General features: G+C 55.3%; 2 protein-coding genes across 6 annotated transcripts; one reads left to right on the top strand and one right to left on the bottom strand.

The window, feature by feature from the left end:
- The first annotated feature begins 207 nt into the window (after positions 1-207).
- On the top strand, positions 208-3,383 carry FBXL15 (F-box and leucine rich repeat protein 15). The gene is made up of 5 exons (XM_027529480.1): positions 208-332; positions 1,278-1,408; positions 1,582-1,735; positions 2,107-2,612; positions 3,049-3,383. Exons 1-5 carry the CDS (start codon positions 306-308, stop codon positions 3,236-3,238), a joined length of 1,008 nt encoding a protein of 335 aa, XP_027385281.1. The 5' UTR covers positions 208-305; the 3' UTR covers positions 3,239-3,383.
- Positions 3,384-3,483: 100 nt separating this feature from the next.
- Positions 3,484-11,387, bottom strand: CUEDC2 (CUE domain containing 2). 5 transcript variants are annotated; one of them, XM_027529482.1, is made up of 9 exons: positions 11,252-11,387; positions 5,329-5,415; positions 4,856-4,999; positions 4,701-4,762; positions 4,493-4,614; positions 4,227-4,406; positions 4,025-4,086; positions 3,884-3,944; positions 3,484-3,808 (listed from the first exon to the last, which is right to left on the bottom strand). In XM_027529482.1, the coding sequence occupies exons 2-9, from the start codon at positions 5,400-5,402 to the stop codon at positions 3,662-3,664; spliced, it is 852 nt and encodes a 283-aa protein (XP_027385283.1). In that variant the 5' UTR covers positions 5,403-5,415; positions 11,252-11,387; the 3' UTR covers positions 3,484-3,661. The 5 variants fall into 5 exon arrangements, with proteins under 5 accessions (XP_027385283.1, XP_027385285.1, XP_027385286.1 ...); XM_027529484.1 differs by having other exon boundaries at positions 11,191-11,374; XM_027529485.1 differs by having other exon boundaries at positions 5,329-5,412; positions 11,191-11,374.

Below are 11,387 nucleotides of genomic sequence, written 5' to 3'. Positions count from 1 at the left end.
ATCCTCCCAGCTACCGTTCCCCAAGCAGGCGGAGGAAAAGGGAGCAAGTCCCCCACCCAAACAGATCTTCTTTGGTCCTTCCCCGCTGCTATTTACTCTCTTCTCAGCAGCATGGGAGTGGGGGTGGGGGAGGTTGGAGGAGTGTGAAAGGAATTCGGGGAAAAACAGGATGCCTGAGTTCTCTATCCCGATTCGCTTGACCCCTGAAAAGGTGCTTCCTCTCCAGGGCCTCGGTTTCATCTTTAAAGTGGATTGACGGAACAGACCTGTCCACCTTGCAGAGGTGCCTGAAACCCTGGTAATGGATGGGAAGCAGTTTTCGTTATGAAGAGGCAGGTGAAACGGTTGCACGAAGGGAGAATGCAACCCTGCTAAGGCGGGTGTGAGGGTGGGGGAGCTCTAGGGACAGCAGTAGCCCTCTGCGTCTTTCACACCCTCCCTGACAATGGATGATGGGGAAAGCACTGCTCCAGATGTTCCCTGGAGCGGACTCTGAACTAGGATCTGGGGACGCGGTGAGAGGACGACCCACAGTCTGAACCGAGAGGTCTGAGGGGCCGCTGCCCTTGGGCGGGCCCAATCTTAGACCCCACAACTAAATCCCCAGACCAACGCCAGGCCAACCAAGAAGCAATATTCTTGGTGGGCCGACCTGAACATTTACTCTTCTCAGGATTCCAGACCTCTCGGGTAAAGGAAAGGGACCTAGCTGGAGATATAATCCTTCTCGCCTCCAACATTTCTCCCCAAAAGGCGTAAACCCGTTCCAAATCTTCTGGGAGTGGAAGGGGTTGAATAGCTCTGTACCTCACAATCAACCAGGGATGGGAGGTTTGGGCAAATTTGCTTCATTAAGGAACATAAATTCTAACTTTGCCCCTTCAATTCATTCACTAATTCTTGGATATCCACTCCGTGTCAAACAATGAGAGCCTGGACAGTTTCTCCCCATTTTTCAAACTCGCTAAACGCGACCAGAGGGCAGAGAAAGCAGGCCCAGAACCTTAGAATCTTGGCCCCGCCCCTTATACATTTGACTTTGCCTGCTCCTCCCATCACTTCACTTAGACGCGGCCACTGGCCCAAAACGAAAAAAGTCAGTCTCTGCTGAACCATCGTATTCTTCAGCCTCCAGTCTCAAGCCCTATAGCGGAGAAAGCGAGGTCTCAGTTTACACCACCGGTCTGTTCCGCCTTCGGTTTCGGGATCCATCCGGAACGCTTTCAGATAGGAGCCTCAGTGAGCCGGCACTCGATTGAATCGGTCTGTCTCTGTAGCGCAAGAAGGCGGGTTTGCTGCGCCTGCTCCAAGGCCACAGCGAGAAGACCTTACTGCGCACGCGCAGTAGGCAGCCGATGGAGCCACCGATGGACCCGTCCGGAGGGGAGCAAGAGCCCGGAGCCGTCAGGTACCTAGCACCGGAGGGGCCGAGAGAGGGAAGAAGGGCCTGGGGGAGTGGAGCTGAACCAGGGCCGGGCCTGGGGGCCGCTTTTAGGAGCCTAGGCTCAGGAGCATAACGGAGGCGGACTCGCAGGTAACAGTGACCCGGGGACGCCGCCGCCAACGCCCTTTTACCCACAGGCTCCTGGATTTGCCCTGGGAAGACGTGCTGCTCCCACACGTCCTGAGCCGGGTGCCGCTGCGCCAGCTGCTCTGGCTGCAGCGCGTCAGTCGGGCTTTCCGGGCGCTAGTGCAACTGCACCTCGCCCGGCTGCGCCGCTTCGACGCCGCTCAGGTGAGCCTGGGGCTGGAGCCCCGCCCCCTTCTGGATACTGCCCCCCCCGCCCCCCGCCACCCCGCGCGCGCCCCGCCCCCACCCCCCAGTCTCCAGCCCGGAACATCCAGCCCCCAGACCCCAGCCCCTCTGTCTACCCTTCCAGATCGCCCGTGGGCCTCTAGGAATGCCTGGGAAGCGATCCACCCAGCGAGAAGTACTCTCAATGGGGGAGTACCAGGGATCAACTTGAGGGCGCGTAGGGTCTCTCCTGGGAGGGCAGGTGCCAAGCCCCGAGGGCAACCTGCTGCCAGGAAAGAACTCCTCAGGGGCGAGTAGGCAGAGTCCTCCCCCGGGAACAGCTGAGAGTCGAGGTGCCTCCCCGCCCATAGGTGGGTCCGCAGATTCCACGGGCCGCATTGGCCTGGCTGCTGCGGGACGCCGAGGGGCTGCAGGAGCTGGCGCTGGCGCCGTGTCACGAATGGCTGTCGGACGAGGATCTGGTGCCGGTGTTGGCGCGGAATCCGCAGCTGCGGAGTGTGGCGCTGGCCGGCTGCGGGCAACTGAGCCGCCGCGCGCTGGGGGCGCTGGCCGAGGGCTGCCCCCGCCTGCAGCGCCTTTCGCTCGCGCACTGTGACTGGGTAGATGGGCTGGCGCTGCGCGGCCTCGCTGACCGCTGTCCGGCCCTGGAGGAGCTGGACCTCACCGCCTGCCGACAGCTCAAGGATGAGGCCATCGTATACCTGGCGCAGAGGCGCGGCGCAGGCCTTCGCAACCTCTCCCTAGCGGTCAACGCCAATGTAGGGGATACCGCCGTCCAGGAGTTGGCTCGGAACTGCCCGGAACTCCAGCACCTCGACCTAACAGGGTGCCTCCGCGTCGGAAGCGACGGTATCAGGTACCTGGGCCTGGGGTCGGTGAGATGGGAGAAGAGCGATCGCTTAAGTCTCTGGGGATAGAGGCGGGCTGTAGTTGGCAGAACTGGGGTTTCTGGATCTTTCTACTAGCACGGAACTGCATTCTGAACAGGAAGTGCCTCCAGGAATACCTAGGCCAGAGATCCCATAGTTGAAAAACTTTACTGAACTCGTATTTACACCTTGGGAGATTTCAGAAACAAAGTCAGATTTCTGGCTATTCTTCAACAAGGGGAAAACCTTGCAATCCTGGGGCATGAAGTCTCTGGTTCACTGGAGGCATTGAGTGTATTGACCTCAAATTAGGCCCCTTCGGAGGGAAGCATGCCACAACTGGAGGAAGACTGGGCTCTGCTGGCTCCCCCACCGCGTGTGTAGCGGCTTCACGCCCTTTGCCTCCCCCTGCTCCTCCCCCAGGACTTTGGCAGAGTACTGCCCTGCGCTGCGCTCGCTGCGGGTGCGGCACTGCCACCACGTGGCCGAGCCCAGCCTAAGCCGCCTGCGGAAGCGCGGTGTGGACATCGACGTCGAGCCGCCGCTGCATCAGGCCCTGGTACTGCTGCAGGACATGGTGGGCTTTGCACCCTTTGTCAACCTGCAGGTCTGACCCGCCTGCCGATGGGCACAGCTGGACTGTGTGGCCGGGGCCTCATTGCGAACTGTAAGGAAATTGAACTGTGGGGGCCTCCGGTGAGAGGCCAGTGCCCGGCCCCACCCTAGAGCTTCAAATAAAGAGCTTTTTACCCCCTCTTGCCTGGTGCCGCTGCCCTATTGGAGATAGGGGATGTAAAGTTGGGAGAGACACAGTATTCCAGCACCCCAGCTATGAAATGACCAGAATGCACTCACATCTTCCTGGGGCTACCTTTACTGTGCCTGTGGCAGCTCCAAGAGGAGGTTAACACAGTAGAGCAAGGAAGTTGGGAAGGAAGGGGGACAGGAGTTAGGGCGGGCCCTGTGTCGTGTGTAGGGCTCCTGCATCCCTCTGGGATCTGTGCCTAGATGGCTCGGGCAGAGTCTGGCAAGTGCCTCAGTGGAAGCGGTACTTTCTGGCCGGCTTGAGGTTGATGTATGTGGCCTTCATCTCCTCAGCCTCAGGGTTCCGCACATCTTTGAATCGCTCCCCTTTGGTGCTCACTATCTGGTTGTCGATGTATCGGATCAGCTTCTTGGGAGCCTGTCAGGCAATCAGGCAGTGAGCAGCAGAAGCCTGGAGACAGATGTGCCCGCTCCACGACCCCGATTGTCTCACCTCCTTAGGAGCCATAGGACGGTGAATCTTCTGATCCTCTGCACTATCCACCATCATGTACCTGCCAAAAACTGGCTGGGTGAAGCTCTTGCCACCCTGGGAAGACCCCAAAGGTCCCAGCCCTGCCCAGCCCAGACTCACTTCTGCAGGATGAAGGATTTCAGCTCATCTTTTTGGGGGCCTCTGAGACGCCTAGGCAGGTCCTGCAGAGAGAAGCCAGGTGTAGGGCCTAGGGTACCAGCAGGGGAAGCAAATGGGGCTAGGCTAGGGGCAGGGGCTTAACACTAAGCTGGAGCATGGCTGAGGTTACAAGGGGGGGGGGGGGTGGTCTAGCAGAGGTTACCTGGTTGGGGCCATCCCAGGCTGGAGGCCCCTGCTTCCCCTCTACCAGCATCTGCACAGCTTCTTCCAAGTCCCCTCGAGCTTTGGCCAATACCCACTGGGCCTGCTCCACTGAACAGGTGGGGAACACCTCCAGGAGTACGTCCACCCCTGGCAGCAGCTCTTCCTCAGGGCCGGCTGCCTGTGGGCATAAATGTTGACAAAAGGCACTATTTCCTCCTTTCCAGCCCCCCGAGCTCCTTCACTGGTACCCTCCTCTACCAGTACCTCATCTTGGGTGTCCCCAGCAGAAGACATCGTCTCTTCTTTGAGCTTTTCGGGCCGCTGCAGGGGCTCTGGGGAGATAGATACCTGACCTTGGACCTCGGAGCTCTGTGGCTGCACATTCTCTTAAAGGGGCAGAAAGAGCAACAGGTTTGCCAGGGCTTTGGAGGAGGCAGTTTGAGTCACCCAGGGGCCCAATTCCCAGGCTCACCTTTGTTCCTGGCACCACTCAACTGCCCTGAGAGCTTCTGGATCATGTCCCCTATTGTACCCCTGAAAAGACCAGGAGGGTGGTTAAAGGACAACTCTACCACCCTCCACCATCTGCCAGCCCCCCTCGTCCTCTTGGCCCCAGCCAGGCCCCACCTGGGGATGTGGGCGAAGCCAGGCACATAGGCCTCCATCATTTCAGTGAAGGCTTCCATGTCGAAATTCTCCTCTGATGGGCCTGAGGGGCCCAGGTCCCCAAGAACCCCGAGCACATAGGAAAAGATGACATCATCCAAGCCGCTGCAGGAAGGGAAAAGACAAGCCCTGTTAGCCTGGGACTCCAGCTCCTGGCTTCCTGGGGACGATGAGGCAGACCTCAAGCCTGAAGCCTGGAGAGTATCCCACCCTCCCCCTTCCTCAGAGATCTGGTCTCCCCTTTGTTCAACAAGGGTGACGGGAACAGGATGAGAGGCAAGGCCACACCAGCAGATCATACTCAGCCCTTCCACATCTCAGGAACAGGGCTGAGTGCTTCCCACCCCAGTCTCTCCACTGGCCAGGGTCCAGAGTCCTGCCCAGCTACTCCAGCACTGGCCCAAGCATGACCCTTCTAGGAGAGCAGCTCCTACCTGAGGTCGGCCTCTGGGAGGTGCGTCTGGACAAAGGCAAGAAGGGCTGCACTGACAATCCTCTCCAGCTCCATGCTCTCTCCTCTGCTGAAGGGATACAAGATGGAGGCTTGTCAGGCCCTCTTCTGCCTGCCCCTGCCCACCAGGTCCGGGGGCAGCCAGCTCCTCCCTCCTGCCCTGCTGTGGAAACCATTTGTTGAAGTTGCCTGTAGCTTCCAACTCTCTGGTCCTCCCCCGCTCCCTCAAGCAGAGCCACAGCCCCCCCGCCTCCCTCTCTCTCCACCTCCTCCAGCCTGAGACAGGACAGGACACTGTCTCAGGAGAAAGTTTTCAGAGTGGAGGTTTCCCTCCTCCCTCCCCCTGATCTCTCCCCATCTCCCCACCCCACTCCCCAGAAGTAGGCCCAGATCTTCTGGGAAGACGCCAAGGTCTTGAGGTCACATGCCTCCTGGCTGAGGAATCCCATCACTGAGAGGGCCACTGGGCCCCCAAGTCCAGCCACAAGGGGCCCATTGTCCAGCCCCCCAAGGAGCAGGCCTCAGGACTGAGCATAGCCATCCCCCCACCCAGAATGGGCCACCCACCCTTCAGACAAAGGGGCTTTTCTGGCTCTGGGGCCCAGATAGAAGAGGAAGTCTTTCATGAATTCTATCTCCCTGCCTGGTCCTTGCCCTCCAGCAGCTTGGGGCTATCTACAGAGGCTGTCCATTCTCGTTCCCAAGGCCTACGACGTCCTAGAAGATCTGGCCTTTGCCTACCTTCCAACCTCACCACTCCCTCCTAGCTCACTCCACCAGCATCCTTGGGGTCCTTCAAACTCGCCCAGCTTCTTCCTGCCTATCTCTTCCAGATATCCACATGGCTCATCCCCTCACCTCTGCCAGGGCTCTGCTCAAATGCTGCCTCCAGAGAGACTGTCCCTGACTAACCTACCAAAAATAAGCATTCCCCATACTCCCCAATCTCTTTCTCTGCTTTATTTTCTACATGGCATATACTACAGTTTAATGTTATTTTTATGTTTATTTGCTTATTGTCTCTCCTCCCCCATAAAACATAAGCTTCAAGAAGAGGGAGTTGGGAGGGACTTTGTCTTATCCTTTGGTATAGCCCTAGCACTTAGAGTGGAGAAGGAAATGGCAGCCCACTCCAGTGTTCTTGCCTGGAGAATCCCAAGGACGGGGGAGCCTGGTGGGCTGCCGTCTATGGGGTCACACAGAGTCGGACACGACTGAAGTGACTTAGCATAGCACTTAGAGGGAGAAGGCAGTGGCAACCCACTCCAGTACTCTTGCCTGGAAAATCCCATGGATGGAGGAGCCTGGTAGGCTGCAGTCCATGGGGTCAATAAGAGTCGGACACGACTGAGCGGCTTCACTTTCACTTTTCACTTTCATGCATTGGAGAAGGAAATGGCAACCCACTCCAGTGTTCTTGCCTGGAGAATCCCAGGGACCGGGGAGCCTGGTGGGCTGCCATCTCTGGGGTCGCACAGAGTTGGACACAACTGAAGCAACTTAGCAGTAGCAGTAGCACTTAGAAAAATGCCTGCACTTAGTAGGTGCTTGATAAATACTTATTGACTTGTTTCAATCCTGCTTACATGCTTTTGACTCCATAAAGTCTGTATTTGGTAGTCAAGAACATACAGGTGGCAACAAACTGCTCCAGATCCACAGGTCCAAATGTCAGCTTATCCCAGTTAGAAGACTCAGGAGCACCTACCCCCAATTCACCATATCCTTTCTGTCTGTGTATACCTCCTCCAAACAGGTACCTCCTCCTGTTTCACTAGCTGACACAACTTGCTCAGCTGCCAAACCTGAACTTGGGGGTTACCCAGAGCCTCACCCTCTCTCAACCCCACCTGCTGCAGTCAGTCAGTCACCAGGTCCCGGTCAAGTCTGCTGCCTTATTATTCTCCATGCTAGCCACTTCTCCCCAGCTTCAGTCTGGCTTCTGCTCCAACATCTCTACCAAATCTTCTCAGGCTAAGGTCAGGAGTTACTGTTTTCAGGTTTTGGTCTAATTGTTTTTGTTGTTTAGTGGCTAAGTTGTGTTCAACTCTTACGCAACCTCATGGACTATAGCCCTCCAGGATCCTCTGTCCATGTGATTTCCCAGGCAAGAATACTGGAGTGGGTGGCCATCTCCTTCTCCAGGGGATCTTCCAACTCAGGGATTGAACCCACATCTCCTGTGTTACAGGCAGATTCTTTACTGCTGAGCTCCTGGGAAGCCCTAATTGGTCTAATTAGGTTGAACCATATGAATTTGCCAATATCCATTTTTTATCAAGAAAGAGAGAACGGCCATTTCTTATACTGTCACCTCATATTTGCCCTTTCAGCAGCATCAGTATTGGTCTAGGAGGCATCACGTCCTCCTGTTTCTCTTCCACCTCCCTAGCCATTACTTCTCAGGCCATCCCTGCCCCCTCTCCTCTTTTTCCCCTCTAACTGTGGCAGCAAAGCTCAGGCTCAAAGCTGCTTCTCCTCTTTCTTCAGTCTGCACCCTCTGTCTCTGGAAGATCTCATCTGGGCCCACATCTTCTTGTTCCAACTCCATGTCACCAATTCCCAAATGTCTAATTCTCTAGTCCAGCCTCCTCCTCTGAGCTACACACTTGTACATCTATCTCTATGACACCTCCACGGGGATGACTTAACGTGTTCCAAACTGACATTCTCCCAAGTTGTCTACTCCTCCAAGGCTGTCCCTGTCCCCTGTGTATACCTGTCCATGTACCCAGCTGTTCCTGCCATAAGTCTGAGACCAGATGCTGTGAGGATCCCTAACACCATCCTACCGTCTGCCTTCCCACATCCAATCAGTCACCAAGCCCTGACCATTATCTCTCAACATATCTACTTCTCTCCATCTCTCCTCCCACTGAGCTCCATCTCTTGCCTTAACTGCAAGTTTCCCAGTCGTTCTCCTGACCACCATCTTTCCGCCAACAACCTATTTTCCACAAACATCATGGCTGTACAATCTTTACAAAAAATCATGTTCTTCCTGCATAACATCTATCCATGATTTCCTGTTTCCAGATTAGTCCAGATTCTTTTTGTGGCCCTCAGTTCAGGGCCTTATTCCTGCCTCTGTCTCTCCAGCCGTCATGTACCACTGCCCGCCCCCCTCCCCACCCAGATCACTCCCCTCCACCCTGGCTTGCTTTCACCTTGCCAGCACTCCAGCTTTTTCACAGCAAGAGTCTCTGCATGAACTGTGTCCTCTGCCTGGGTAACCTGCTGCGTCCACACCTTCACTTGCTAACTCCTCTTACCTCTCAGGTTTCATTTTACAGTTTCCTTCAAGGGATGCTGTTCCTGACCCTCTAGAACTGGTTTGGTCTCTATCTTACACCATTACTGCCGACTACACTTTTCCTTATTTAGCAACACCTTTTATAGCTATAATTTAAAAAATTACTGGGGCAATGTGTAATGATTCTTCCACTTGCTTCATGAGCGTAGAGACTACACACCTGGTTTACTGATCAATGTACACTCAACAAAGTTACTTCCCACTTCACAAATGAAGAGATTGAAGCTCAGTGGGTTTAATGACTTGCCCAGAGTCACCTGGCTTGACTGTAGTAGTCAAGAGATAAATCCAGGACTTTCTAGTTGAGTGTATATTCGAGGGGCTACTTTGGGAATAGGAGGATGTCAAGACCTCCAATTGGGTTGAGATAGGGCTGCCATCTATGATCACAGTTCCCTGGTCCCCTGACTGGTAACACAGAGTTGCTGTGACAGTACAGGGTCACTTGGGACAGCAGAACTGAGAAGCCCTATCCTACCAGGGGAGGCCAGCCTCTTGCTTCAGACCCTAGTATGGGCCTTGGCGAGGAGTGTAACTGCTCAGACCAGGCATACCAGATCCATCATGCTGCTCCCCCAAGAAGTCAGCCCCCTGTGGAGACCAACATCCACCCCAGGTTATACCACTCCTGGCTGCTAGCAGTTGTCTGCCAACCTCTGCGAGGACCAAGGTCCATGGATGCTGCATGAAAGCTTCTAGGGAAGAAGCTCTCAGGGATGTGGCTGATGCCTAGCTTCTAGCCAAGGTCCAAGAAGTTATTCATGGGAAACACCTCACTGTGCTCAAATAAAAGTCTTCCTGCCCTGAGCTTTTGCTCTGGCTTGTTTCCTAACAGAATGTCCCCCTTCCTCCTGTTCTTGGGCTGCCCAAACTTTCCCCAGCCTCCAAAGCTTGCCAGTTCTTTCTTTCACCCTTCTCCACCCCTTAGGCTTCACTGGCATTCCTTTCCTACCCAGCACCTTCTCCTAATATTTCTCCTCATAGTCCCTAAGTTGGGGAAGCTGCAGCCCAAACAGCCAGGCTTCTCCAGGGTCAGAACAGGATTTCCCCAAGACTTTTCAAATTCTGGATATAGCCCTCAGAACCCCATTACATGCTGGGGGCTCCAAATCAGGGTTCACTGGTTAGTTGCACCCATGAAATGTGACTGACATCCTATTGTGAGTCTTGTTTGAATACCTCTAATGAAGGTAATAATATTTAGCATTTACTGACTGCTTACAGGGCTTCCCAGGTGGCACTAGTGGCACTAGTGGCACTAAACAAACAGAGGTGGGTTCGAGCCATTGGTCTGGAAGATCCCCTGGAAGAGGGCATGGCAACCCACTCCAGTATTCTTGCCTGGAGAATCCCCTGGACAGAGAATTCTGGTGGGCTGCAGTCCATAGGGTCGTATAGGGTCACACAGAATCGGACACAACTGAAATGACTTAGCACTCATGGATGACTGCTTAAGATCTGCCAGGGATTGTTCTGTGCTCTTTACATGTATTAACTTACCTAATCCTCACAATTACCCTAACATATAGATACTAATATATCATATTATCCCATTTACCCAAAAGGAAATGGACACATTGTGAGGTTAAGTAACTTGCCCAGGGTCACAAAGGAAGTTAATGGCAGCTTTATACCCAGGCAGTCTGGCTCCAAAACCTTCACTGTTAACCACCATACTACACCACCTTTCATGATGCAAAGGGTCTGTCCCCAACCTATGTTCTGATCCTCCTCTCCTGCTTGGCTAGGCCTCTTGCCTACCTCAGAATCTTTGCTCACACCATTCTCCCCACTCAGAATGTCTTTGCCCCTTTGCCGACTCACTTCCCCTTTGGAGCCAACAATGACTGCCCCATCCTCACTGGCCAGGTGGCCTGGGAGCATCTCCGGGAGCGCACAGCCCTGAACTCTCCAGATGCTCCATAATGCCTCCTCCCCTCCCCAAACAAATTTAAGTGAAACTGGGGAAAGAAGTACTATGTTGTTCCTTTCAGGTGGGGATGTGCCCCAGGTGGAGGGAGACCAGTAGGCCATGTGGGAGGAGTCCTGGGAAGCGGAGTGGAAGAAGCCCCGGGCATCGAGAGTCTAGAAACGAGGTCTTCACTGCTTCTCCCAGATTCTATGAAGCCCGGCTCCTGGGGCCCTGGTACACAACGCAGGTTCCAGAGGACATCATAGTCCCCTGACCCTCAATGCAGCTCTTAGAAGCACCAAGGGGATCGAGGGGTATACGGGACTCCGGCATCCAAAATCAGGCGGGAGTATAAATGCGGGGTGATGGGAGTACAGGAAGTGGGGCCACAATGATGGCCGACCCCTGAAGCAGCAGCTCCCTAAACGAGCTAGCGGGATACCCCTAAGCATCCAGAATAGCGGGCCCGAGGGCACATGGATGTGCTTGCGGCCCTGGGGGACACGATGAGGGAGGCCTGAGCAAGCTAAAAAGCGCCTTAATACAGGCTACGGCGAGACTCAGAGATGGGGGTCTGGCGGGCCCCGGGGGTACCGTGGGGAGACACACAGGACGGGTACCCTGGGTCAATGCTCTCCGCGACTCTTCCAGCCCTGAGTCGGGGCCTGGAGGGGGAATCACCTGCTCCGTCGGGCGCCGCCGGCGACTTGTCCCGCGCGGTGCAGCTCGCATGCCCCCAGCCCCACCAACGAGATCAAAGGCGGGGCCCAGAGCGGTTCACTTCCAGAAGCGCTGTGGTGGCCATTTTTAAGAAGGG

This window comes from Bos indicus x Bos taurus, chromosome 26, assembly GCF_003369695.1.
Source record: "Bos indicus x Bos taurus breed Angus x Brahman F1 hybrid chromosome 26, Bos_hybrid_MaternalHap_v2.0, whole genome shotgun sequence".
Taxonomy (NCBI): domain Eukaryota; kingdom Metazoa; phylum Chordata; class Mammalia; order Artiodactyla; family Bovidae; genus Bos; species Bos indicus x Bos taurus.
Note: the sequence above shows the minus strand (reverse complement) of the source record. Positions and strands in the feature narration are given on the sequence as shown.

What these genes read in the sequence shown, in the direction of transcription:
- FBXL15 (XM_027529480.1), top strand. Translation starts at nt 306, where the DNA reads ATGGGAAGCAGTTTTCGTTATGAAGAG. An exon ending in GCAGTTTTCGTTATGAAGAG is followed by an intron (nt 333 to 1,277) that starts GCAGGTGAAACG and finishes CTGTCTCTGTAG; the next exon opens with CGCAAGAAGGCGGGTTTGCT. An exon ending in GCCGCTTCGACGCCGCTCAG is followed by an intron (nt 1,736 to 2,106) that starts GTGAGCCTGGGG and finishes CCCCGCCCATAG; the next exon opens with GTGGGTCCGCAGATTCCACG.
- CUEDC2 (XM_027529482.1), bottom strand. Translation starts at nt 5,402, where the DNA reads ATGGAGCTGGAGAGGATTGTCAGTGCAGCCCTTCTTGCCTTTGTCCAG. An exon ending in CTCCCAGAGGCCGACCTCAG is followed by an intron (nt 5,000 to 5,328) that starts GTAGGAGCTGCT and finishes CCCTTCCTGCAG; the next exon opens with CGGCTTGGATGATGTCATCT. An exon ending in AAATCCTTCATCCTGCAGAA is followed by an intron (nt 3,945 to 4,024) that starts GTGAGTCTGGGC and finishes AGTTTTTGGCAG; the next exon opens with GTACATGATGGTGGATAGTG.